The following is a 27,675-nucleotide window of genomic DNA, read 5'->3' as shown; positions in this document are numbered from 1 at the left end:
TGGTTCGTCTTGAGCCCAGTGTGACATTCCCTCCTTCCCATTACTCTCCAACACCCAATATTCTGGGGCCAGATCTGAGAGCCAGTTATAGTGCCCAAAGCCTTCATTATAAGAGAACTGGTCCCTTGTCATTGCTCATTTTCAGTGATGTCTAGCTTAAACTTGCTGTCTCAAGGTTTCCATTTTCATTCCTTCTGACCTCTTAGAGCTATACACTCTGGGCATCTGAAGATTTTTTAGGGCTGCCTGGTTGGCTCAGTTGGTTCATTGCCTTCGGCTCAGGTCTTCGTCCCAGGGTCCTGGGATCAAGCTCAAGTCGGGCTCCCAGCTCAGTGGGGAGCCTGCTTCTCCCTCTCCTGGCTGCTTGTGCTCCCTCTCTTGGTATCTCTCTCAAATAAATAAAATCTTAAAAAAAAAAGTTTTTAATCTCTACAACCCAGTGTGGGGCTTGAACCCACAATCAAGGGTCACATGCGCTACTAACTGAGCCAGTCAGGCACCCCTGGGCTTCTAAAGAGTCCTAAGGGGGCTCTGACAGATCTGTGGCACAGCAGATCTCAGGCTAATTGATAGCCTGTCTATGGAATAGTCTTGGCATTCAAGGCCTTCCGTGGCCTGGCCTTGACTCACCTTGAAACTACATCGCCTACAACTTCCTCACATCCTGAGTATGACCAGGCCAGTCTCCTGTCTTACAACTCCAATTCCTGCCTCCCTGCCAAGAATCATCTTCATCACACATTGCTTCTGGCCTCCCCCCCCCCCCCCCCCCAGCCCCATCCAACTCATCCTCCAAGCCTTGACTTCTCCAGTTCTGGAAGGACATACAAAAAACTCTTAGCAGTGGATATCTCTCAACAGGGAGTCTGGTAGGAAAGAGTTTTACTGGTGTGTCTTTTTTTTTTTTAACCATTTAAATTTTTACTGCATGCATTTTTTAAATTAAAATAGTTAACTTTAATTAACACATTATCAGAAGGAAAATAAAAATCCACCTTCAAAGCAGGGCCCTTGACCTTTGTCCTGCTTCAGTAAGTGGACTCCAGGGTCCACACTGAGGACCCCTGCTGCCTGGTAGAGGTCCACACCAAGTGCTACCACCTCTGATCAGCTCCAGGAGTGGAGCTCAGTCTAGGACAAGCCCAAGGCCAGTGCCAGGGGCGCTGGAGTGTCTCCTGGTGTAGCCAAGGGACACTTGGTGCAGTGGCATCTGCCAGACCAGGATGTGGGAACCAGACGGCCTGGGCCCTCTCACTGGCTCAGTCACTAACCGTCTTTGGGAATCAGCTCCTTGAGGTTAAAATAAAGGGACTCCAGCTACGCGTTCAGGTGTTCCAAACCCATGTCTCAAATGGGATTTCTTCCCTCTTCACGCTCTCAACAGCCACAAAAATAAATTAATTTTAAAAATAAAAAAAAATTGTTGGTCTTATTCTCCATGATTTATATTATCAAAATATCGATCTCCTGCATATACTTTTTAAAGCAGAATACTGCCCCCTCCCAACCAAAACACTGGACTAGAGTGTTCTCTTCTGCTCTAAAACAAATAAACAAACAAAAAACCCCCCCAAAACTCCACTGAATTTGTCTGTTTAACTTCTCAACTCTTCTTAGAAAGCAGAAGGAAAAAAAAAAATCCCAGTTCGTTGGATTCCGATTCTCTAAGGAGCCACACTGCGGAACCCCTTGGCCTGGTGAAAATGCAGTCTGCAATCTGGACACCATTTATTTAGTTTCGAGAATTCCCTTTGCATGGCAAAAAGGGGTCTGAGGAAAGCAGATCGGCGCAGATGAGGGGAGGGGTGGAAGCGGAACGCTGGCAAACGTGGTGCCGGCTGCCGGCTGCCCACGGTGCTCCCTGAACCGGGAGAGAAGCAGGATCAACGGGAGGAGCAGGAAAAAAGTCATTCTTGACACAAACAAGGGTGTCGGGGCGCGCCACCCCATCCCAGTGCCTGGTCATGCAAGATGCAGAAATGGAGACCGTGGCCCCTCAGGACCACAGAGTGGATGCACCAGCTCAAGGGAGTCCTCTGGGCGCCTCCCTGAGGCGCCAGCAGGGTCTGGGGCCGAGTGGGGTCTGTGTCCATGTCCTTGAGCACAGTCAGTGAACAGATAGCACCAGTGGGGAGGCTCAGGGCAGGAGACTGAGGCTCTCAGACTCTAGCACCCACTTGCCCGGCCCTCCTGGGAAGAGATTCACTTCCTGCTCCTGCAGCTGCTCCTGCAGCAGGAGCCCCTCCCTTACCTCTTTGCCCTGGGGAAACTGGAATAAATCGACAAAGTGAGGTCTGACCCAGGGCAACAGCTGCCTCTGGAGGGCCGGGTCACTACTGGGCAGTGACAAGATGCTGCACCAGATTGAAGGGCTGGAGGTGCGAAGGACCGGCTGGGGGAGGGGACCTGCCGCCTGGGAATGCCTACAAGGGAAGAGCCTTTCAGATGCGTGACCCAGGGCATTGTGTAGCTGATGGGTTCCCCAACCCCCAGAAACCCTGGGAGTTGGCCCCCTGCTGCTTTCTGAGTCTGGGGAGGAGACCAGAGAGAGAGACCAGGAGAGGCCAGGCCCAGAAGCCTCTCAGCCATGGGAGGTAGGCAGTGTGTGCGGTGGGGGGGGACACTGCACTGGGGTCAGGAGCCCTGGTCCCAGCCCTGTGGCCCTCTTCTCGTGTGATCCTGGTAAACCAGCCACCTGGGCCTCTTTTCTCAGTAGGGACAATCCTACCCCTCAGAGGGACAGGCTAAGGGTGAAAACGGATAACGGATAGAAAACACGTTTAAAAAAGTATAAAGCGCTATTAGAACGCGAGGCAGTGCTGTCATCAGAGATGGTACCCCTTAGCTCATCCCTCACCTCCCGTCACATTTCTGCTTCCTTATTCAGCCTCTCTTAACCTTAGGACCTTATTTATCTCAGAGGCCTTCTGAGACTGCCTAGTTGCTTCCCCCGGTCACCAACTGTGACTCCAGTGGCCGCACTAGACAAAGTGAGGTCCGACCCAGGGCACGCTAGGTGGCGAGGCGTCTGAGGGGGCTGCCCCAAGCCTCTTGCCTCCTCACTGTCCGTTCTGGCACCTTCCCTGGGGGAAAGACACTCAGCAGGCCCCTTGGATCACCCCCACGAGACGAGCTGGCCATCCACTCAGGCCGGACAGGTCTAGGGGACCCCTGTCCGACCCTCGGGGGACCCTGTCTGGAGTGCAATCCCTCTTCCCAATTTCCAGCAGGTGGCAGGCGGAGGGAGGGAAGGCGCGCTGAGAGAACCAGGGGCAGGATCAGGGGTGCTCCGGCCACCTCCCAGGCCCGCTCCCCCAGCCCCGCTCCGGCCTCGGGCCCTCCCCTCCCCCAGCCCAGCCCTAGTCGTGCTCCGGCGGCGCCTGGAGAGGCCGAGGGGCGCCGAGCCCCGGGCCGCCGCTGTGCACGCGCAGGTGGTCCTTGAGCGACTCCTTGTAGCGGAAGCTCTTGCCGCACTCGCCGCACGTGTAGGGCCGCTCGCCCGTGTGGATGCGCTGGTGCTTGAGCAGGTTCTGCTTGCGGATGAAGCTCTTGCCGCAGAGCGCGCACTGGAAGGGCCGCTCGCCCGTGTGCAGCCGCTGGTGGTTCTGCAGATGCTCCTTGCGGCTGTAGGTCTTCTCGCACTCGGAGCACTTGTAGGGCCGCTCGCCGCGGTGCGTCATCTGGTGGCGGATGAGGCCCGAGTGGCAGTTGAAGCTCTTCTCGCACTCGGCGCACTCGTACGGCCGCTCCTTGGTGTGGCTGCGGTGGTGGATGATGAGGCTCTTGCGCACGCCGAAGCTCTTGCCGCACTCGGGGCACGAGTAGGGCTTGCTGCGCGCGCCGTGCAGGAGCAGGCTCCGCCGCAGGCCGCCGGGGCAGCAGCTGCCGCAGCCGCCGCCGCCGCCGCCCCCGGGGCCCCCGCCCGCGCCGCCGCCGCCGCCCGCGCCCCCAGCCTGCGCCCCGCCCGCGCCCCTCTCCCCGGCCAGCGCGGGGAAGCCCTCGTCCGGGGGCCCGGCGCCCGGCGCGTTCGCGTTCTCGGCCGCGGGCAGCCCCGGCAGGCTCTGCGGGGCGGGCGGCGGCGGCGGCGGCTGCTGCGGGGCGGGGGGCGGGTTCTTCACCAGCAGCAGGCTGTCACCTGCGGAGGAGGAGACACGGAGTCGTGACGGCCTGGACCGCGCTCGCTCCGGGCCCGCACCACCACCACCCGCCCCCACCGTCCCCGGGAGAGGGGCCCGGGGCCTTAACCGACTCCCCCGGGGCTTGGTGCGAGTCGCAGGCGATCTGGACCTCAGTTTCTCGGAAAAGTGAGGGCCCTGAGCAAGGCCGGCGGCCACGTTCCCTATGGTTCTGGGGCTCCCTGACCCTCGACCCGTCCCAAGCCACCTGGGGGAGAGCACCAGCAGCAAGCAGTTAGTAACGGGAGGAAACGCCTCCGGAGAGCAGGGGCGGGGCCTGGGGCCTGGGGGTGGGGCTATTTGGAAGTCACATGGAAGGCAGAACTGGCAGGAAATAATGAGACTTAATTGTTAATTGCATTCTGATGTTCAATGCTAATTTATCGAAGGCCAATTTCTCACTGGGAGGAAAGAATGTACTAGAACGTATCCAAGGTGAAAGCCAGACAGGAGGCCCACGGAAATGAAACGCAAGGAGCGGGGACCAAAACCATGCGGCGTTCTTCAGTCCCGTTTCCTCTAAGCAAGTGGCCTTCAGACTCGAACAGCTGCCGGGTCCCAGGCCCACCCTGGCGTCTGGCCCCATCTGCGCCCTGACCACGGTGCCCGCTGTAGTTAGGGCTCCTCCCACCCCTTCACCCCCACCACCCCACGTCCACCTCACGTGCCCGTTCTCAGTCCTCTCTCCCTGGAGGAGGCCCTCCTCCACCGAGGGGCAGCTGGTAGAAGAACAGTAAAGAAGCCTTTGCTCCCACCTCTTGTTGGCATCCTCCACCCAGGTCCCATCTGCTCCCTGGAGGCCATTTCCCGGGCCACATCTGCCCCGCTTCCACCCCCCACGCCCCTGCTCATGGTGTCTGCCTGAGGCCGGTCCTCCTCACGAGACACCCCTAAGCACACAGGGCACACAAGGGTCCAGTGACCCCCTAGAACTCTCCGTCCCCATCAAAACTGAGCAGAGAACATTCTCCACAGGACACCGGCCAGCAGCAGAGGCTGAAGAAATTCTCCCGACCTTGACCCCAGGTGCCAGGCCTTCCATCCTGGGGGGCTGACTCTGGGCATCCTCTGTCCCTCCACACAATCTGTGACTCACTCCTTCATAGGCCGTATTCTCGGGAGGACCCCAAGGAAACCACACGCATGGGAGCCTCCATCTCAGGGGCTGTTCCCCCAGAAACCCAGCCTGAACAGGTCCTGTTCCTACCCTGATAAGGCTTCAGACTCGGTGTGCGTGTCAATCCGCTTCTCTCACCCTCTGATCTCCCTTCCTGACCCCCATGACTCCCGTGGTCAGCACTGGGGTCACTCACCATGACACACCCCTTATGCCTCTGCTCCTGTCCCCTCTGCCCAGCTTGCCTGGGGACCCCCAACCATACTCAGGCAACTGAAGACAGCTGGAGAAAACTGCACAAATCTCTAAACACCCCACCCCCTCAGCCAGGCACCCTGCTACACTCCTCAGTGTGCCCTACTTCTCCATCCTCTGCGAGGGTGTCATCACACCTTCTCCTCCAGCCTCTAACGTGAGCACCTGTACCCTGGACGTCACTGGCTGGGAACGGATTCAGACATAAGCACATGGCCTCGTTCTGGCTGATGACATGTGAGGAGGGGGCTTCTGGGAATTTCCTCAACTCCTTAGAGTGTAGGAAGAAGGATGACTCTTCCTTTCCCTCTGGTCTAGAGGCGATTGCTTGGAACAGCGGCCGCCATCTTGCTCCAGCCATACCAAGGAAGCGGAGCGGGGAGTTGGAAAGAACCTGGGTCCCGGATGACCTCGCCTCATCCTTGAATCAACTGAGGCCGAAACTGAACTGCCTCTTAGCTCTACTGGAGAAGAGATGTCTTTGTTCCTCAAGGTAGTCTGACTCAGGGTTCTAAAGCTAATGGAGTGCACCCTACTGGACACAAGGGTCCAGTGACCCCCTAGAACTCTCTCCCTAGACCCCACGTGCTCCTAGGCTGCAGCCACCGTCTCTCCTCATGTCTGACCTCATCTCTGCTCCTTTTCAGACCAATATTCCTGATGAGTTCTCTACCCTTGCTTTTACCGTTTGCTCTGGAACTCCTGAGAGTCCGGCATGTGTCCCAGCACGCCACTGAAATAACTTCTGTCAAGGTCACCAACAGCCTCCAGCCTGCCAAATCAATCCGCCTGCCTCTTCCCAAGCCGGCACATTCATCCTACCCCATCACTGGGTTGGAGCTAGTTGACCCCTCCCTCTCTCTTCTCTTAGCCTGCGTGATGCCAGGCTCCTCTGGATTTCCTCCAGGCTCACACCTGCTCCTCTTTCATTCTTTGTCTGCATTCTCCCTAGGTCGCAGAGAGGCCCCGGCCTTAAAACCGCCTCTGTGTAATAATTTAACAGGTCTTTGTCCTTGGTTCCTAGGAGATAGCCTCTAAATCCTTGGAATTTCTCGGGTGAGAGAGGAGTGTCTTTGTTATTCACGGTGGGCTCTGATGTTTTATGCTCACGGAGTAATTCATGGTAAGTGCCCAAACAGTTTAAGCTAAAGGGAGGACCCTGATGGGGGCTGGCTATGCCAGAAGGACCATCCACAGACAGGATTAGAGGGCTGGGGCTTTGAGCCCAACCTCTGGAGAGCGGACAGGCTAGAGAACAGCTCACGTCAAGGCCAGTAGTTTAATCAATAAGTATATAAAGAAACTCCAGTAATGGGGCGCCTGGCTGGCTCAGTGGGTTAAAGCCTCTGCCTTCGGCTCAGGTCATGATCTCAGGGTCCTAGGATCCAGCCCCGCATCGGGATCTCTGCTCGGTGGGGACCTGCTTCCTCCTCTCTCTCTGCCTGCCTCTATGGCTGCTTGTGATCTCTGTCTGTCAAATGAATAAACAAAATCTTTTTTTTTTTTTTTAAAGATTTTATTTATTTATTTGACAGAGAGAAATCACAAGTAGATGGAGAGGCAGGCAGAGAGAGAGAGAGGGAAGCAGGCTCCCTGCTGAGCAGAGAGCCCTATGCGGGACTCGATCCCAGGACCCTGAGATCATGACCTGAGCCGAAGGCAGCGGCTTAACCCACTGAGCCACCCAGGCGCCCCTAAACAAAATCTTTTTTAAAAAAGAAAAGAAACTCCAGTAAGAACTCCGGACACAGAAGTGAGCTCTCTCATGGCCAGTACTCTGCATAGGGTCACCCATCACTGTGCTGGGACAGTGACACTTCCTGATCCCACACGGAGCAGGCAACAGACGCTGGTTTTAGGACCCCCTCCAGAATTAGTCCTATGGATCTCTCCTTTCGGCTAGTTCTGATTTGAATCCTTTTGCTCTAATAAAACTAATTATGAGTGTAGCAGCTTTCCTGAGTCCTGTGAGCTGTTCTAGTCAAATGCTGAAGCTAGGGGGTTAATGGGAACCCCTGCATTTATAGGGCTGGGTGGAAGCGAAGTGGGCTGGGGACTCTCGAACTGGCAGCTGGTGTCTGAAGCAAGAGCGGTCTTGTCAACTTCACCTACAAAGTTTGCTCTAATTCCCGGTAGTTGCTATAGAAATCACTGCAGGTTACAACGCCCAAAGTCATGTAGCCCCGCGCTCTCTCTTGAACGTTCATCTGCCTACCAGGATGCCATCTCAGATCAAACAGACCCAAAGCACAGCGCTGGGTTTACTCGGTAAACCGGCTCCTTCCCAGCACTCACCAAGTCATTCAAGGGCGCTGCTGCCTCCTGGTTCTTCAGGGCCCAACCCTGGCTGTCACTCCTGACCACTCACCCACCACACACAGCTGCTTAGCGACGCGTCTGGAGTCTGTCCTGAATCCGTCCACTTCTCTCCCGGCGCACTGCCCCCATCCCAACTCTGAGCGACGGTCACCTCCTCACCTTTGTGCCAACCACATTAGCCTCCTAGATGGCTTCTCTGCTTCCGGCCCATGGTCCCCTCCCCACTCCAGTCCGTTCCTGACCTTATCTTTTTAAAATGTAAACTAGGGGGCACCTGGGTGGCTCAGTTGGTTTGGCATCTGACTCTTGACTTTGGATCAGGTCATGATCTCAGGGTCCTGGGATCGAGTCCCACAACCAGCTCCCTGCTCAGTGGGGAGGCTGCTTCTCCCTCTCCCTCTGCCTCTCCCCACTGCTCGTGCTCTCTCGCTCTCCCTCTCAAATAATTGAGTAAAATCTTAAAGAAAATACACATTCTTTAATAAAATTGAGGAATCCCTTTTACTAAAATGTAATGTCCAGTTAGGCTGAAGTCAAACAGGACAGCAGGTCTTATTGCAAACCCCCGGGCTGGGGAAGGAGTTTGATAGGGACGGGTACCCTATAGTTCCATGTTTACCCGCGACTCCCACAACCCTCTCCCCTTCCAGCTTCTCTCCAGAATACACGATTCCATGTCTTTAAACCTCAAAGAAATCACAGGTGAGATACTAGTTTCATTAACAAGTGGAAGGTAGGGCGCCTGGGTGGCTCAGTGGGTTAAAGCCCCTGCCTTCGGCTCAAGTCATGATCCCAGCGTCCTGGGATCAAGCCCCGCATCTGGCTCTCTGCTCAGCAAGGAGTCTGCTTCCCCCCTTCTCTCTCTGCCTGCCTCTCTGCCTACTTGTGATCTCTGTCTGTCAAATAAATAAATAAAATCTTTAAAAAAAAAGAAAAGAAAAAAACAAGTGGAAAGCAGGCCCACTTTGGGAGAAAGTCAAGAGGCTCTGGTGACTGGGCAGGTAGGAGAAGCATTTCCAGATGCTTCTGTTGCCCAAACTCTGGGCATTGCCTCTCCCCCCAAATGCTAAAGTTTGAAGGCCCTCCAGAGATAAAACATGAGGCAAATTGTTCTATAACTCGGCATATCCAAACCGAGGAGGTAAAATGGTCTGGTCGCTTGCAAAGTCTTGCACGCTCGGCACAGACTTCCCTAGATCCACCCCATGACCACACAGGTCTACAAGAAAAGGCTCATCCAGGCCCATGCACCCCTAGCAAACTTGGACAAATCAGACGACAGCATTTAGAGACAAAGGTCTGGGCAGAATTCCTGGCACAAGGTTGGATGAACTAGTACATACACCTGCAAGGCCAGAAATCGTGGCCCGAGTACCAGCCAGAAAGAAGTGGAAATTGCTGTCACTTCTTCCTGTTCTCACAGACAGTGGCCCAGCTTCCCCGTCCCACCCCACTCCAGCAGCAGGTTGGGAGAGGAACCGCTCTAAGTTGTATTTGAAACAAGGGCCTAACACTGCTCCTCTCTGGCTCCCTGCCCACCCCTCCAGCCTCCCGCCTGCCCTTCCAGGCTGGACTCAACTTGTCTCAGACACTGGGATCCACTTACCTGACTTATAATGGCCTTCCTGGTCAGAAATAATCTATGTCCGGGCGCCTGGGTGGCTCAGTTGGTTGAGCCACTGCTTTCGGCTCGGGTCATGATCCTAGAGTCCTGGGATCAAGTCCTGTATCAGGCTTCCCTTGTTCTGCAGGGAGCCTGCTTCTCCCCTCCCTCTGCCTCTCCCCCTGCTTATGTGCTCGCTTTCTCCCTCTCTCTCTGTGTCAAATAAATAAATAAAATCTTAAAAAAAAAAAAAAAGAAAGAAAATATGTCCTCGGCTCTTCCCTCGCTTTTAAGCTCCTGGCGGTGTCAGGGGCGAGTTCAAGGAATGCGCTGTTTGGCTACTCCAGTGCTCTGACCAGCAGACACTAAGTCAGCTATCTTGAAAACAAGGCAATGGTCGTGGTTCTGGCAAGGAATGCCAGCCAGATGCCAAGAGTGTTCAATAATCCACAAACATGTGCCCAAGTCACTGGCCAGTAAGTGGAATTTCAAAAAAAAAAAAAAAAAAGAAAAAAGAAAAAAAAGACCCAGGAAGCCCAAGTCAGGTGAGACGTTTGGTTCCATACCTGTTGTGGACTAAAAAAACCAACAACAATCCCCTCCCCCAAGCCGACCTTCGGTCTCTTCACCAGTGACTGTGGGGAACCCGCTCGGGGCTGGCTGGGGGCTCCGGTCAGTGTTTTCCGGTACCCGAGCCACCTGCCCCCATCACTGTCTGCTCCGGTGCCAGTGGGTCAGCCCCCTCCAAGCCCAGCCTTCTCTCCCTGCTCTTAGGGGCCCCGCTATGTCCCTCCAAAAGCTGTGCTGAAATCCAAACCCCACGACTACAGAAAGTGACGTTCTTTGGAAAGGGGCTCTTTGCAGAGGTAATTAGTGAAGATGAGGTCATCAGGGGGAGGCCCTGATCCAGTCTGATTTATGTCTTTAAAGGAAGCCAGCCAGGTGAGGACACGCACACGCAGGCAGAACGCCACGGGGGGCAAAAGCAGAGACAAGTGACACATCTACAAGCCAAGGGAACACTAACCATTGCTACAACGGCAGAAGCCAGGGATAGGCAAGAGAGGGTTCCCCGATGGCTTTCGGAGGGGGCATGTCCCTGTCGACCCCTTGACTATAGACTTCTGGCCTCCGGAGCCCAAACAGACAACACATTTCTCTTGTTTTAAGCCACCCGGTTTGTGGTACGTTGTTAAGACGGGACAGACACACAGCTGCCATCCTCCAAAAGGAAAGGGGATAGCGCTTCGATGGAGATGGGGGGACGGCTGCCACGACAGGACATCACTTCTGGGGGCGGGGGGAGGCGGAGGCAAGCCACCATCCCTGTGGACAAAAGACCCAGGGGCCCCGGCGGCGGGGGGGCGTTACTCACTGGGACCAGAATCTAATCCGAGCTCTCCTTCCATCGAGTCGCGCGGGCCCCACGGGTACGGCTGCTCCTCCTGCTTGATCCACGACAGAATGTCATGCGCTGAGATCAGAGACTCTGCGGACGGAAAGAAGGCGGTCTGAGCCCTGTTCCCTTCCACGGAGCCTCCCCTCAGAGGGGAGAGAGCCGCCACGAGCAGAGGCCACGGCTGGCGCTCGCAGGACACGTGGCAGCCGTGGTCTGCTTCATACTGGCCGTCCTCACCCTCCCAGCTGCTCCTGGACACGGCGTCTCGCTTGTGCTCGCTCCTTCTGCAGCTGGCCCTGGAGGAGGAGGCCCGGCCTGAAGTCTGTGCAGACACAGATCGGAACCTGCATCTTCCAGCTCTGTCCACGGAGCCCCAGAGCAAACCGTGGGTCCAGAACAGGACCGAGGGCTAAGCAGTAGGACTTCAGAACCAGCAGTGGGAGAAGCAGTGAACCAAGGTCTCCGGAGAGCGGAGGTGTGGACTGCTGACTCTACCAGGAAGGGCTGGCTTTGCCACCGGGCCGGGAGCCCTTCAGCTTCTCCACTGTGAAGTTGTACAGTGGAAACAACAAGGAACACTAGGCTTTATGTCTGCTCCTCTCTCCCTGGTAAGTGGGGGAGGATGAGACTCTGGGATCGTAACCAAACAAGAGGACACTGGACTTCTCTAGCTGTGAAACACAACGCGTGCTTGCGTACACGCACACACACAGACACTCGTGAAAGCGTGCGCGCACACACACACACACACACACGGGCCCCAGAAAATGGATCTTCTTTATTGTTCTATATGCCTGGACCCTACCCAGAAGTTTCTTGGAAGACATTTATTTAACTAATGTTCACCCACAAAAACTTGCAGAAAATGTAAATTTCTTTCTTTCTGTCACAAAAATATACACAACTTTTAAAAGCTTTTCAGGTTATACTTACTGTTCTAAAACTGCCATTGCAGAAATAATTTTAGTATTGGTTACGCTGACACAATAAATGATCCATTTAATGATTCGTTTCAAAAAGTCCTCTGCACTTTACCAATGGTTATATTCCAAAAACTGCTACCAGAGGAATACACTGCATTTTATTCTCTGAGCCTTTCATTGGCCTTTACCAGAAGCGATCAGATTGATTTCCCAGGACACAAAACTTGGTAAGAATCTCCTTGTCCTTGATATCATCCTGGTATCTTGCTCACCTGAATTGGGGTCCGTTGGGATATCTCTCTCCGCCAGATCCTGCTGATCCCACACGCACGGGTGCTCCTCCTGTTTAATCCGGGACAAGAGGTCCTGGGCAGAGGCCGGTGAGTCTGCGGGAACAGAGCAAAGGACACGACAAGCCTGCCAGTTTGTGTGCTGGGTAAATCTCTCATTTCCTGCAATTACTTTTTTTCCCTAAAATTCAGGCATAATTAAAGGATGCTAATTAATTAAAAGCTTAAGTCGGCCTGGCCCCAATTAATGGAGCCTTTGCTGACAATAAGGGTATCCTACAGGGGAGCCCATTCCTGCGGACTCAGGCCTTATACGCACACTCAGCTTGAAAGCAGAGCACCAGCACGGACATGGGCATTCCTAAGGGGATTTTCCCAGGAACATGATGCCTTCCAGGAAGCCATTTAGATCCAACGTTTCGTTGGGATTTTTCTTTCTTTTTCTATTTATGTACTTATTTTAGAGAGAGACAGAGAGTGATCACATGAACAGGGGAGAGGGAGAGAGAGTCTCAAGCAGACTCTGTGCTGAACACAGAGATCCATGCGGGACTCGATCTCACGACCCTGAGATCATGACCTGAATTGAAACCAAGGGTCATACGCTTAACTGACTGCATCGCCCAGGTGCCCCCTTATTGGGATTTTTCTAAGATGTATGCTACGTCTTCTTTCTTCTGTGGTCTGTTAAAACCTCATTCAACTTTATTGCCTTCTTATCTCTTACAGATTTCTTTGAAAAGACTAATACTGGACCGCTGTCCAGGGGCACGCCTGAGGGAAAGGGACTGGCCTTTCCCCAACTCTGACGCCACTATTATTTACGTGGGGGGGTGGTGAGGCTCTGACCAAGGTGGGGGGCTAAGGTTTGTGGGGTTCCAACCTGTGGATAAGTATGTTACTAGATCTTGTGATGGATAATTCTGTGACAGCCAGGGCACAGTACCCACATAGCTGCACGGACATTATTCCTTTTTTTTTTTTTTTAAGATTTTATTTATTTGTCAGACAGAGAGTGAGAGCACAAGCAGGGGGTACAGGGGACAGAAGGAGAAGCAGTCTTCCTGCTGAGCAGGGAGCCCGATTCGGGGCTTCATCCCAGGACCCTGGAATCATGGCTTCATGCTGAAGGCAGATGCTTAACCAACTGAGCTACCCAGGCGCCCCCAGACATTATTCTAGATATTTCTGTAAATGGAATTTTAGTTTTGTTTTGTGTGTGTGGGTTTTTTGTTTTGTTTTGTTTTGTTTTTTAGAGAAGATTAATATTTCAATCAGTAAACCCTGTCTTCCATAATGGGGGGGGGGAGCTCTTCCCAACAGGTGAAGGCTTCCCCAGAAAACGATGGCTCACTCCTAGGGATGAAGGAGTCCGGGCAGATGACTGTCCTGGGTCTCCAGACCACAGAAGTTGGACATGGCAGCCTCTACAGTCCCTGAAGCCAGTTCCTTAAAATCAGTCTATCTGTCTCTCTCTCTCTCCACACGCAGACGCACACCCACACATACCCTGTGGAGTTTTTCTGGAGCATTCTTTTTTTTTTTTTCTTTAAAGATTTTTTTATTTATTTATTCGACAGAGAGAGATCACACGTAGGCAGAGAGGCAGGCAGAGAGAGAGAGAGGAGGAAGCAGGCTCCCTGCTGAGCACAGAGCCCGATGTGGGACTCGATCCCAGGACCCTGAGATCATGACCTGAGCCGAAAGCAGCGGCTTAACCCACTGAGCCACCCAGGCGCCCCCCCCTTTTTTTTTTTAAAAGATTTTACTTATTTGACAGTCAGAGATTACAAGTAGGCAGAGAGGCAGGCAGAGAGAGAGGAGGAAGCAGGCTCCCTGCTGAGCAGAGAGCCCGATGCGGGGCTCGATCCCAGGACCCTGGGATCATGACCTGAGCCGAAGGCAGAGGCTTTATTTAACCCACCGAGCCACCCAGGCGCCCCTTTCTGGAGCATTCTAACACACATATGCTCTCAGAGGCTTCTCACAGAGTCCAGCTGGAACGTCATGTAAGAGGAACCCTCCAGCCTACCCCACGGGCGCAGAGGCAACAACCCATAACTTGCTGAAGACAACGAAAGCCCTTCCCAGTCAGGAGCAGGTGCTACGGACGGACGGACGGACAGATACATTCCCCGACCACAGTGGCCATCACTCATTGTTACACTTAGTACTTCTGCCTGATGCTCCTCTTCAAGGGGAGGAACAGTTAAAAACCGATACAAAAAAAGAGAGAGGAAACAGGACGAGCTAAGCCCAGATGTGCTGTTGGTGCCCCAACACCATGGGCCCATCTTTCGGCCCGTCCCAGACCCAACTCCTCCACTTCCGGCTCTGGCCTCTGGTTGGCCACATGCAGCGGACGCTGGTGGGGGCCTGCAAACCCTGCTGGCCCTTTCCGCTCCCTCCCTGGCTTGGGCAGCCGCTGGGCCCACTCACCAGTAATGGACTCCGTGGGGATGGCTCTCTCCTCCAGGCCCCGCTGCCCCCGGACACACAGTGCTTCCTCCCGCTTCACCTGTGAGGACGAATCCTGGGCAGGCACCAGCGGCTCTGCTCCTGGGGCAAGAGAAGCATGTCATTTGGTGTTATTTTTTTGATCAGTCCTCACCCAGATGTTCTTGGTGTCAGGAATGCAGGCGACGGCACTCGTCAGCATGGGGGGCCTCAGGTTCCCGTGGACAACTGCGGGGAACCCCAAGAAGCGGAAGGTCTCGGGAGCAGAGAAATAATCAGTATTCAGGACGAAGGGGTAGGCCAAGCCGTAGGATGAGATGTAATAAGGCCGGGAGAGAGTTCCAGAGAACGGCCCAACCTGGGGTTTGTTTTCATCAGAACAAGGCCAGAAGTTTGACCTCTGGGTACAGAGGCTCCTTTTCGTTTTTCACCCCAATCAGATAGAGGTGGCCACACACACACACACACACACACACACAATCATTAGCAAGCCTTCCACCTGGCTGCATCCTGCATGGATAACACACAGCGTCCTCACACATACAAGGCAATGACATGCCTTCCCTGTAGACCCCAAGGTGTGACAAACAGGGTGTGTCCTTCTAATGTTCCATGACGCAAGGTACGACCCCTGAGAGCAGGGAGCTCAGGTCACGGGCAAGATCAGAAGAAAAACCGGAAAACCACAGTCCTGGTTTCCACTGTGGCCCCAGGCCAGCTGGGGAGGCAGCCGACCTCTCTGGCTCAAGGCCTGCTCGTTCCACCCACAACACGGGCACAGCAGTCACCATCCCAGCTCACGCCCGGGGATGGAGGACAAGGTGACCCTGCTGAGGGCCAGGGCCCTGCTGAGCTCAGCACCTGCAGTGCTGGAAAGCGGGGCGCAGGGCGTTCAGATGAACTACTCGCAACAGGCCAGTGCACAGAGACAGAGTCGATCAGTGGTGGCCGGGGGCTGGGGGCCGGGGGAACGTGGGAGTGACTGCTCACGGGTCCAGGTTTCCCATGATGAAGAGGTTCTGTGCCGGTTACACAACTTTGTGAACCCCTGGATTATACACTTTTAGGGGTGACTTTATTTATGGCATACGGATTATAGCCCAATGAGAACAGACTGGAAAGGAGGTGGCTGCCTTCAAGCGACCTTCTAAGGGACCTTCCTGAAGAAGGGTAGAGTCTGTATGATAAGGCAGAGAACACGGCTCAGGCTCAGCTGTGCCCGGGGCAGCCCCACTCCGGAGAGCAGAGGCCCTGAGGAAAGGCCTCCTGGGCACAGCCAGGACCAGAGCCCTGGCACCTTCCATCTCGGTGAGAGCTGACCAGGGGCGGCGCTGTCTGGAGCGCCAGGTCCAGGTCTCCCTGGCTCCTCTCCTGCCCCTCCCTGGACCTGGGGCTCTTGTCGGCTGGAATCACCTGTGTCTGGGTCCATTAGGATTTCTCTGTCTTCTGGGTCACGTTGCTCCCACACGCAAGGCTCTTCCCTGGGCTCCACCTGCGATGGGGCATCTGGCTTGGGCACTGTGCCCTCCGTGTCTGGAATGAGTGAGGGGAAGAAAGGGGAAGGAGGGGAAGGAAGGGGAAGTTGGTGAAGTTGACCCATGGACCCGGATCAAGGGCGGCGGCAGAAGTCTCCCCACTCCAGAGCCCCTCCCCCGCCGAGAGCCCCCCTAGGTGGTACCCTCACCTACGTCAGCTAATCTCTTGGGAGGAACCCTGAAAACAAGGCACCAGATTCCCAGTTCTGGTGCAGAAACAGCTGGACCCCGGCAGCCAGCTGCAGACCGGCTGTGGCCTGTGCAAGGCTACGGGGAGGCAGCTCATGGTCACGTGCCAATGACGCGGTCTGGCCATATTCCAGAATGAAAGCAGATCAATGCTATAGTGACAGGCCCTGTTACTGGGTTTCTAACTGTCATCTGGTTATACTCGTTCTATCTCTATGGCCTCACGAGCAGACAGTCACTCGCATCTCCATCAGGGATGAACGTGAACGCTGTGCCCGCGTCTGACAACCATTCCACTGCGCTCTGCCCAGACTGCCCCGGAGGAGGGAAGGAGCTCTTACCCAGGGACATCAGGGTTTTATAGTTCTCCTTAACGAGGTTGTTGTAAAGCTCCTTCTGCCATTCGTCCAAGTTCTTCCACTCATCCTCAGAGAAGTAAACGGCGATGTCGACAAACGTCACAGGAACCTTGGCCAAAAGGAGTCTTAGTCTGACACCTGCTTGTCCCCCCTCCATCGGCCACGGGGCCCCTTCTCCCCCAGAGCCCGCTTCTGCTCGCCCCGGCTCCCCATCCCCCAAATCCCAGCCCGGTCCCCTGGAGTGGAGTCAGCCCACCCTATTCCGGATCTTCTCATGCTCCCAAAACAAAGATGGTCAACACTGCCTTTTTTTTTTTTTTTTAAAGGCATTTCACCATATCCTCCGTAATTTCACTTTCAGGGGAACTGGGTCCCTGAAGGTAAAGCCAAAGTCAATGCTGCTTTTGGCACGCAGGGTGAGAGTGGTGTGGAAGGTTCTGGGCAAGGGGACCAGTGAGCCGAGCGCAGTAAACCCTGTTAGGAAACCTGTCTTTCCAGTCGGGTTACTACCTCAGCAAGGTACGCAGTTACATTTTTGTCATTAAAAACATGTAACTCTAAGGGCGGGCGCTGAAGCTCCAGGACCGCGTTCTGTTTTGTTCACAGCGACATCCCAAGCGTCTAGAAGCAGAGTCTGGAGCCAGCAAGTATTTGTTGACTATGTCGAGCGGCTGTTGCCAACACGAGGAAGAGCCCTGGCAGCCTGAGTCATCCGTCCCAGATGCCGGGCCCCTGTTCGTCCAGGCAGTCTCGTCTGTTCCATGAGACTGTTACTTTGGTTTGACAAGGATCCTCGTCTGGGCTCATCTCAGACGCTCACCAGTGTGGCCTCGCCTTGGTCCCCATCGTTCAAAAGGGTTTCACTTCACATCTTTAACGTCTGAACTTCCCTTCTGGGACACGTAGCCCTGCCCCCCCCCAGCTCCCACCCCTAGAGGACCCACTCACACCGGGAAATCCAACCCCCCCTTCTCCCCGGCCCTAATTTGAGTCCACTGGTCTTCACACCTGCACACAGGACCAAAGCTAGCCCAAGTGGCACCTCTGTCCCCATCAGGAAAGGACAGCCCTCTGGGCTCCAGGCCCTCTGGTGTCCAGCTCGGTGACTGGGTGGCACCTTCCCATGAATTGGAAATGTCTGTTCTCACATCAGGTGCCCATAACCCCACGGGTATCCTGTGCGGGTGTGGTGGGCACACGCGTGTCACCTACTACTGACAGCTCACCCACCAGCCAGCTTTAGAGACAGAACACAACTTTAAATTTCCTGGACCTTCCACCAGACTGGGGCATATCCCCAAGCCGCGAAAATGGATACAGACCACTCTCTTCATTTTCACTTCCTGCTCCTAGAAAAAGTCATGGAATTCTGCCAGTGACACCTACCATTCATTCATGCCACTCGACCCAAGGCTGCTTCGGAAGCCTCTGGGGATCTTGCAGACGTCTCTCCTGTGCTCCCCAGGAGGATTCTTTCCAACTCTTCCTTCTCCCCAGCCCTCCCGCCCCTCCCTCATCTTCCCCATCCAGGAGCCAGATCCAGGATCTGTCCGGAAGCCTGATCCCAGGTGGCTGCTGGCAAGCTCCCTTCTCACCAAGCCAACCCCCTGCTAATGTGCCCTTCACTTCTCCCCAGCACCTGCCTGTGGAACTCAAACACTCAAACTTTTCTTTTTGACGTCTCAGGATCTCCCTCTCCAATGGCTTTCCTTTGCAAGTCACCCAACCTAAGATGAACCACCTGCCACTCAACCCCAAAGTCTCAAGCAAACTCTACTCTGCCTCTTTACTTGAAACACCCCAAGAGACACGTTTTGTGTTTCCTTCTTCACAATCCATGCATCCTTTCCCACCTTAAAATCTGTCTGTGAACTAATCCCCATGCTCTGAAACCACACCCTGAAGGCCACCAGTAGCCACTGTTAACCTTTACCCTTTCAGATCGCCTTTCTCGAATCCACTCTTGCCTGGTTTCCCCGACTCTGCTTCCTCCTGCCCACCCAGCTTACTGCCTTCTCCTCCTCCCCCAGCCCCCTGGCTCTGCCCTTCCCCGTCCCTCTGCTTTCTCCTCGGCAAGCTTGTTCTTCGCACAACTCCCGTGGTTACCTCTTTGCCAACAAACAATACCCTTCCATTTTCCTTGCTCCCCTTCGGGTTCAGATTTCAAGGGCCCTCAGAGCAGCTCCATTTAATCATCTCTGAAGTACCTCAACTAAATGTTTCCAACACCAAGTTCATCATCTTTTCCAACATGCCAACCCCTCTGCGTCACCTCACCATTTCTATGAAGTGTCACAATTCTGGAATCAGAGTCGCACAGATGGAAAGAGACATCAGGACATAAAAACTTCCCTGGGCCAGGATACAGCAGAAGTCTGTCTGGCCAGAGACGGCAGGGAGCCTACCTATGAGTTATCTGTCAGCCAATTAACAGACATACTAGAATCCAAAAGGCGTGCGGGATCTGAGAGACAACAGCCTTCCCTGAATCCCACAAAGAGAACGCACTTAGCGTGGCTGACACTACACAGTGAATTATAACTATTAATCGTAACATTAATTAACTCTCTTGTGGTGCTTCATGGTGGTGGGTTTTAAAATCTATCCACAAATTCTTCGGCAGTCCCTTCAAAAAGTAGAACGCAGTGTTCCTCCCCTCGAGCGTGGGCAGGATTTAGTGACTTGCTTCTAACAAACAGTGACGTGTACAATTTCTGAGACCAGGTCATAAAAGACAGGACAGCTCCATCCGGGTCTCTCTCTTGGCTCACCCTCTCTGGGCAGAGCCGGCTGCCATGTTGTAAGGACACTCAAGCAGCCATGTTGGAATGTCCACACAGTGAGGACCTGAGGCTTTGCCAATGGCCAAGCGACTGGGCCATCCTGGAGGCAGAGCCTCAAGCCTCAGCCAACCCTTCAGATGACCACAAACTCAGTCAACAGCTTCATTACAACTTCATGACCCTCTGAGCCAGAATCACTCAGCCAAGCTGCTCCTGAATTCCTAACCCACAGAAAATGCAAGATGGCAAATAATTATATTTTTAGGCTCCAAGTTTTGGAGTAATCTGTTACCCGGCAATAGAAAACTAAGACCACAGGCTACATGGTCTTGCCCATCAACAAAATCAGTGACTCCTCATAACCCATCAACACAATCAGTAACTCCTCATCTTACAGATGAGAACACTGAAACTCAGAGTGCCCAGCCAGGTATTTACTGACGAAATTATGTACTTAACACTTCACTTCTTCCGAAAAATATGGAGACCTAGAAGACCCAGTCCCTCACGTGGAAGCCTGAGCTCTCCCGCGGGACAGAGTCACACGGCAAACACTTTCTGGATACCGACCGAAGCTGGTGCAGTTACAGGCAAGGAGACACAGTGGTGAACCAAGCAGAAATTACGTTCCGGTCAGGGAAGACCAACCAAGAAGACAAAAAAAGAAGTAAATATTTAAGGTGCTTGATGGCACAGCGCTTTGGAGAAAATGGTAGCAGGGATGGGGAAAGTGGGTGCTGGGACAGGGGGGATGTGGTTCTTTGGTGTTGGGGGGCCCATGGAAGGGCAGACCCCTGATGGAAATGACAGGGAAGGAGCTTTCCCATGGAGGGAAGTCCCTAAGGTCAGACTGTGTGGGTGGAAAGGAGTGAACAAAAGGGGCAGAGGGGAGATGAGGTCAGAAAGGTGGGGCTGGACAGGGGGCCCCTGATGGAATGGGGGCTTTTAAGCTGCATGAGGTGGGAAGCCAGTTGGGGGTTTAAGCAGCAGTAACTGATTTATATTTTTAAAGGATCACTCTTGCTACTCTGCTGGAAACAGATTGTATAGGGGAAGGGACAAGGATGGAGACAAGGAGACCAGGCAGGAGGCCACGGCAACTCTCAGAGGCGAGGTGACGGTGGCTTTCCCCAGACAATGGTGGGAGCCATGAAGGTGGAAAGGAGTGGTCAGCCTGGTGATGGTATTCTGAAGAAAAGTCAGACATTTACAAATACATCAGAAGGAGGGTTGAGAAAGAGAAGCAAACGTGACTCCAGAGTTTTTGGCCCAAGCCACTGGAAGGGCAGAGCTATTTCCATGGAGACGAGGATGGGGCTGAAGAGGTTTCAGGCAGGAGATGGGAGTTCAGCTTAGTTGTGTTAAACCTAAGACATTTCCTGAGTCCTGCTGCAGTAGCAGGTAAGCACGTGAATCTGGCTTTCAAGAAGGAAGTCTGGGCAAGAGATGGGGAGGGAGTGGGCGGGGGAGACTCCTGACAGCACCCAGGCTGCACTTAAAACCTGAACCTGAGCGAAATCATGAGGGAGGGAATAGAGATAATGAGCCAAAGGCCAACAACACCCAGCCCTGGACCACCCCAAACCTAAGAGGTCAGGAAGAGGTGGGGAAGCCCGTGAAGGAGACTGAGCAGGAGCCACCAGGAGATAGGAGATAGGTGACCTCAAGAGAGGTCACCTGGAAGCCCCGGGAAAAGCTGTCTCAAGGAGGGGGTGGTAACCTGCGTGCAACGTCACCTCGAGGGCAGAGAAGATGATGGCAGAACGGACTGTGGGCATCATGAGGATGGAGATGGGAGCAGAAGCCTGATGGGCAGAGGCTCCAGAATGATCCAATCATCACCTTACGGGGATACGGAGAATAGAGGAACACGCGCAATGAGAGTGTGGAGGATGCAGCGTCAGAATCCGGATAATCGGAAACTCAAGGGGACGCATGGCCTAGGATCGTCTGCAGACGGATTTCAAGGCAATCAAGGAAAGATGACAGATGGAGGAGGAACAGAAAGATTTAACGAGACTTAAAAGACACAGCCCCTTCTTACGTTCTCATTCAAACTAATAGAAAACAAATTAAACTGCATTTGGAAGAAAAGAACATTTGAATGCTGATTGGATAGTTGAGTAGGTGGAGGCTTTTGTGGTGGCGGTAGTAACGCCAAAGTCTTATTTCAGAAAAAGAGCTACACACTGAAATATTACAAAAAAAAAACCAAAAACAAAACCCAAAACCTAAAAAACTGATGCCTGAGATTGGCTTCAAAATAAAACAGGAGGGGAGGGGGGTCGGGAGAGAGGGGTGGGGTTATGGACATTGGGGAGGGTATGTGCTATGGTGAGTGCTGTGAAGTGTGTAAACCTGGTGATTCACAAACCCGTACCCCTGGGGATAATAATACATTATATGTTTATCAAAAAAATTTCAAAGTTGAAAAGAGAAAAATAAATAAATAAATAAATAAAACAGGAGGGGATGTGGGTGGGGCCTTAGAGGAAACAACACTGATGAGAGCTGTCAGCTGTGGGGGGCTGGATGATGGGCCCGTGATGGTTCCTCACCCTATTCTGTGTACTTGTGTGCATGTTTGTTTTCTATAATAAAAAGGTTAAAAAGGAGAGAGAGAGAAGGGACCGGAGACGGTAAATACGATACGTTTAAGGAATTCTGCTTAAAGAGGAGTAGAGAGGCACTAACTGGAGGGAGAGGCAAGGCCTAGGGAGGTTTTCATCACAGAGATGGGGGACTTCTAGGACATCTAGAACGGCCAGCAGGGGGAGAGTGGATGACACAGAGGAGAACGGGGAGAAGGTGAGTGGGTGGGGGGAGCCGGTGAGGGGTGGAAGCGTGGGCCAGCAAGGCCGCAGGAACAGGGAAGCCAACAGGCTCCAGGTGGCATCAGGTGGATGAGCATAGTGGCTGCTTCTTGGAGTGACTCTACATTCTCAGTAGACCAGAAGGGTCATTGATGGACAGTGCAGTGTTGATCCAGGAGGTGGGGGGTGGGGGCAGGTGCAGAAGAGGGAGTGGAAGAGGGAAATGGAATATGAATTCTGAGGTGTAAGAAAGCCCACAGAGGGGATGGTCACAACTTCCTCGCAACTCCTGTGAGCGGAGTTTGTCTTAGCCGCATTCAAATGTGCATGTGCAAAGATAACCAACGACCAATGGTCCTCTGTAGGTGCCAAGTGGAAAACCCAAGCATGAAGAGTGGCAGGAGTCTCCAGGCAACCAGATACCTTGGGTTATTGGGAAAGGTGACAGGAAAGCCTGACAGAAGCAGGCATAGTCTGTGGGGAACAGGTGGAGGGCAGCCTCACGGAGGTAGAACATTCGTGACTAAGTTAAGGAGAGGCAGGCTATAAGAGACACTGAAGTCAGGGGTGCCTGGGTGACTCAGTCGGTTGAGTGTCCAACTCTTGATTTTGGCTCAGGCCATGATCTTGGGGTCACGAGATCAAGCCTCGCGTCCAGCTCCACGCTCAGCACAGAGCCTGCTTAAGGTGCTCTCCCTCTTCTTCTGCCCCTCCCTCCCCGCCCGCCCCTCCACACAAGAGGGAGCCACGAAGTGTTGTGAGACGGACCAACCAAATGAATCAAAAGTTTTGTGCAGGTCCTCACTTCCATCTCTGCCCCCGGGGACCACCACATACCTTGGGCACCTCCCCCTTGCTGCCCGGGGGCAGCCTCAGGACCCAGAAATTTCGGTTCCTCAGCAGGTTCTCCATGTTCTCCAGCCGCCTCTGCAGCAGCCCGTACTCCTGCAGCAGGGTTCCCAGCACGGCCCACTTGCTCTCCATGTGGTTCCCGAACTCCACGGCCGTCTTCTCGCAGTCCGCCAGCTTCTTCTCGGCTGTCCCCGTCCGCCCCTCCAGATTTAGCAGCTGGCTGGCCTGGGCATCCACCTTCCTCTCCACAGCCTGAATGGCAGCCACCACAGTCCAGAGTGAGATCTCCGCCGTGGGCAGCTGGGGCTCTCGCATCATGCGGTCAGGGAAGACAGGTGCCCTATCTGGGAAGGGCGGGAACTGAAAAGGCATCGGTCGCCGAGCATCCATGTCCCACTCTTGAGCCTGTGTGCAGAGGGAGAAAGTGACAGCTTGGGCGGAGACCCTAGGTGAGGTGGTGGGGGAGCCTGAGAACAGAGAACAACGAATCAGATGCCACAGCTTCCCGCCCTTCTGACATCCTTGCCCCCCAGGCTGGGGTGTTCATTCCTGTCCCCAGCAGTAGCTCAACTAGTCCCCCAGTGAACCTTCCCATTTCCGGCCTGCAGGAGTCACGGCAGTCACTGGTTTACCCACTGGACCCTTTGCAAGTCAAGGCTGTGGACCGCCACCCACGATGTCACCTACCCCTTTCACAGCACAGCTGCTCTCTTCAGGGGCTAGGCCTGATGATGAACTCTCTCTAGAGTCGCCTAGTGCCTTCTGATTCAAAGTAAGAATTCCCCCGTTTAAGTCATCTGACCCTAATCTCCCCTGCCATCTCTAAGCAAGTTAGGGCAAGAATGATTATCTTCGCTTTAAAGATGATGGGATTGAGGCAGAGAGACACCGATGGCCATTCCACCGCTCCTGGTTTCACTGCCAGCGGGAGGAGCCCGAGGAGTTGTGGGTAACAAAAGCATGTTCGGGTAAGCGGCTGCCCCAGTCCTGGCAGCTGTGACCGAGGGAGACCCCAGAGAGCCCACAAGAGTGAGCGGACAAGCAGCCTTTTTTCCATATCCAACTCCTGATTCACATTTTCTAAAATGAAAATAGGTTTGCTAAAAAACGTCACTCACTGAGGAGAGGAGGGGATGTGCCTGTGAGGACTTCCCAGCCCCTTCCTACCCCTCGAAGCTGAGGCCCCTTGAGTCCACGTAGGGAGCTGAGCTATGACCAAGAGAGGGTGGTCCCAGGTCCCTGGTGACCCGGGAACGGGTCCTATACCGCACCAGGACCCAGGGCTTCCCGGCCAACAGCAGGGCTGATAACCAACTCCCCTTGCCATGTGGGATGGGAGGGGCTGTCATTTTCTTTCCTCCCTGTTGCTGCCAATGAGGCCCTCGGGCTGGGCAAAGCAGAGGCCTGCTGCTGAGAGGTGACGGGGGCTGGCTGGGGACAGGCATGCCAACTGCCCTCTCCAACTCAGAGCGGCTGTGAGAACCACAGAGGAGCACCCCACAGCTCCCAGGGAGTCTACCCGAGACATGGGATAGAGGGGAGCAGGGCCCCCGGTGCCAGACCCTGCTAAGTGAAGAGGCGAAGTTTCCATCAAGGCCATCCATCTGAGCTCACGCAGGCCTCGCTCCTGCCCGCCCAGAGTAAGAGAAAAGGGCTGATGGTGAAGTTCAGGGCGTCACCAGGCCCAGATGACTTTTGGAAGGTTCGGAGCCCTGAGACCAAAAAACGATCCCACACAGCACAGCAACTCCTGGCTAACTGGTGACAGCCGGTGGAGAAGCAGGCCAGGGCAAGGGGTGGGGGCTTCTGCGGGGTGAGCCCCGGGCGGCTCCCACACCGGCCCCGGGAACACTACTCAGCTCTCACGCTCTGCACAGTGCCCCGCTCCCAGACTCCAGCGCGCACTGAGATCCTTACGGGGCTCCCAGACCTGACGGGGGTCCACTCTCCACCCCGAGACGCCGCCGATCGCACAGGCTGGGGACAAAGTTGGGCGTCGGGAGTCTGAAAAGCTGCTCAGGTGACTCCAGGGTGCAGCCAAGTTTGCCAACGGCTGCAAACGAGGCAAAGTCACCTCTCAACGGCCCCCTTCCTCCGCCACACCCGGCGCAACGGGAAAGCGAATTACTCGTTGCACTTGGCGAGAGATGGCAGTACAGCGCTCGTGCACACCTTTCTGTCCAGGTGGCTGGGGTGTGACCCCGCGGGGGCACTCCGGGGCGCACACGGCCGGTGGCCGGGGGGCAAGCGCGGCGGGCCGAGCGCTCCAACGCCCAGCGCGAAGGGGAGCCCGGGCCGCGGTGGGGTGGGGTGGGGGCCGCGGTCACGGCTCCGCTGGGTCCCCGCCGCCTTCCCCGCGGGGCCTCCTCGGGGCGCCGGCACCGGGCCCGGCCAGCACGCGGCCTCGGGGCCTGCTGCTCCGCTACGCGCGCGCGCGGGCCAGGCCTGCTCGGGGCCGCTGCGCCCCGCCTGCCGCGCGAGTCCGCCCGCGCCCCGGCCCGCGCCGGGCCTCGGATTCCGCCCCCGGCGCTTCGCCTCCACCCGCCCCCCCCGGCCCCCACCCCCGGCGCCCGCAGCCCCGCGCCCGCACCCCCAGCCCCGCAGCCCCGCGCCCCGCCCCCACGGCCAGGCGGCGCGGCCATGGCGCTGGGCGGGGGCTGCACCCACCTGCATGGGCGGCATTCCCTCGGCCATTTCCCCGCGCAGCGCCGGCTCCTGGTGGCACACCTCGTCCGGGGGCAGAGCCTGGGCCCAGCTCCAGCTCCCGCTGTCCAGCCCCAGGCCCTGGATGCCCAGCTGCTGAGGCTGCGGCCGTGTTGACACAAACTGCATCCTGGGAGTGCTGTTCCCCGCTCGGGCCGGCCAGGGAGAAGAAGAACGTTTTCCAGGCGCCTTCCCCCTCGCCGGGGCCGGACAGCTCCATCTACAGCCCGTAGGAGCAAACAGTCCCCTTCGGCGGCGCTCCCCGCCCCTGCGCAGCCAGCTCGCCAGCCAATGGTCTCCGAGCTCCTGCCCGCCTGCAGGGACGGCGGGGGCCACTTGGCGGGGGGCGGGGCCGCTCCCACCGCCGCCCCCAAAGTGGCCCTGGGAGGATCTGCTCCTGGGAGCCATCCGTGTGGGACGGCCTGCCCTAAAGTCCCAAACAATGCCAGGTCCCGATTCCTGTGAATTCTGCAAATATGTATTGGGTATCCCAGAGGAAAATGGGGACTGACCCTTTTGAAATTTTTGCAAGACTAATCCTGGCCTTTGCCCTTCCCTCCTGCCTTTGCAGGCTTTACCTCCCACTCTCCCTCCCCAGTCCAAATTTACTGGGACCAATTCCAGGCCTTTGCATTGGTCTGGCTGATATAGAAGGGATCTGGGCTAATGTGTCAGAAGAGGACGGAACTCTCCCTCCCAAGTAAGGCGCAGGGCATTTTAACAGCAGGCTCTGCCGAAACCTTTAAATGTAGGTCAACATCACTTTGAAACATCAAGCCAAATCAGAGGAGGAATCAGGGGAAGGCCCAGGGAGGCCGCTGGAGAAGAAAGGGTGAGGGTGGGAAATTCACCCCTTCATTCCACAAATATTTATTGAGCAGCTACTAGGCGCCAGGTACAGCTTAGGCAGAGGTGGGCTTTACATTTGCATATACCTAAGATTAAGTTCCCAAATCACAGCTCTCTAGCTGTGACTGTGAGCAATTTCACTTCTCTGAGCTTCCCTAAGTCTCTTCAAATAGAAATGAAGCAAATAATGTCTACTTTGCAGCTGTACAGTTAAATGAGGTGAGACCGGTGCTTAGCCCATAACAGGCGCCCAGCAAGGGTAGTTACCCCCCAGAGATAAGTCTTACAAGCATCCTTAAAATTGTGGCTACTCTGTTTTCCTAAATGACTGGTTCCTATCTTCTTAAGACAGAGATCTCCAGAGCTACTTACTGCCCTGTGTAGAGGCAGACCTACCACACAATTACCTCAGGCAGGTACCCTTTGGTCCCACTGCACTTAGTAAAATAAAGGGCATTACCCGCCCAAGTGAGACATGTGTTTAGAGCATCATATTCAGAACAATTACCAGGTGCTTTCTCTGTCAGGCATCCAGATGCAGAATGAGTATCTTGTGGACCCCCATATCCTCAAGCGGTTTACAGTCTTGTGAAGGTTATGTTCCTAGAAGTCCGTGATGGCCTCCCCTCCATTCCCTGGCCACAGGCTGTGCCTTGATTGTAAAAACCACGTCCACTATTGTCGGGGGAACCAGACAAGCAGAGTCTGAAAAGTTCCAGGTAAATTTATTTCCACGAGTGAGACACATTTCAGAGTGCATATGATGACCTACCAATCAACAATCATCTTCTCGCTTTCCTAAAGGTGGGAAAGAGAGGCTGGATTAGCCCCAATGGTTTAAGCCATCTTTTCAGTAAAAAGCAGTTAAAACTTCTCCCCTCAAGCATTAAACTAGTTATAACACTAGTTATAACCGACTTACACAGTAAGTCACCATCACAGGACATCCGCTGCGTGTTATTCCTTCACGGAGGGCGGATTTTCACCAAGCCCGCCACACCTGAAACCCCTGCAGTCAGAGCTGCTGCCCAGGGCCAGAGGTTGCATTCATTGC

At 54.7% G+C, this 27,675-nt stretch overlaps 1 protein-coding gene across 1 annotated transcript; it reads right to left on the bottom strand.

Moving 5' to 3' along the window:
• Positions 1-1,692: 1,692 nt before the first annotated feature.
• Positions 1,693-25,986, bottom strand: ZNF282 (zinc finger protein 282). Its single transcript, XM_044246815.1, has 8 exons — positions 25,737-25,986; positions 23,055-23,474; positions 16,604-16,730; positions 15,952-16,071; positions 14,521-14,640; positions 12,064-12,177; positions 10,845-10,958; positions 1,693-4,135 (listed from the first exon to the last, which is right to left on the bottom strand). The coding sequence occupies exons 1-8, from the start codon at positions 25,899-25,901 to the stop codon at positions 3,360-3,362; spliced, it is 1,956 nt and encodes a 651-aa protein (XP_044102750.1). The 5' UTR covers positions 25,902-25,986; the 3' UTR covers positions 1,693-3,359.
• Positions 25,987-27,675: the final 1,689 nt, after the last annotated feature.

The sequence above is a fragment of the Neovison vison genome, chromosome 4, assembly GCF_020171115.1.
Source record: "Neovison vison isolate M4711 chromosome 4, ASM_NN_V1, whole genome shotgun sequence".
NCBI classification, from domain to species: Eukaryota; Metazoa; Chordata; class Mammalia; order Carnivora; family Mustelidae; genus Neogale; species Neogale vison.
The sequence above is the reverse complement of the archived record's forward strand: the minus strand, read 5'-3'. Positions and strand labels throughout refer to the sequence as shown.

What these genes read in the sequence shown, in the direction of transcription:
- ZNF282 (XM_044246815.1), bottom strand. Translation starts at nt 25,901, where the DNA reads ATGCAGTTTGTGTCAACACGGCCGCAGCCTCAGCAGCTGGGCATCCAG. An exon ending in TAAAACCCTGATGTCCCTGG is followed by an intron (nt 16,072 to 16,603) that starts GTAAGAGCTCCT and finishes CACTCATTCCAG; the next exon opens with ACACGGAGGGCACAGTGCCC. An exon ending in CCCAACGGACCCCAATTCAG is followed by an intron (nt 10,959 to 12,063) that starts GTGAGCAAGATA and finishes TTCCGTCCGCAG; the next exon opens with AGTCTCTGATCTCAGCGCAT.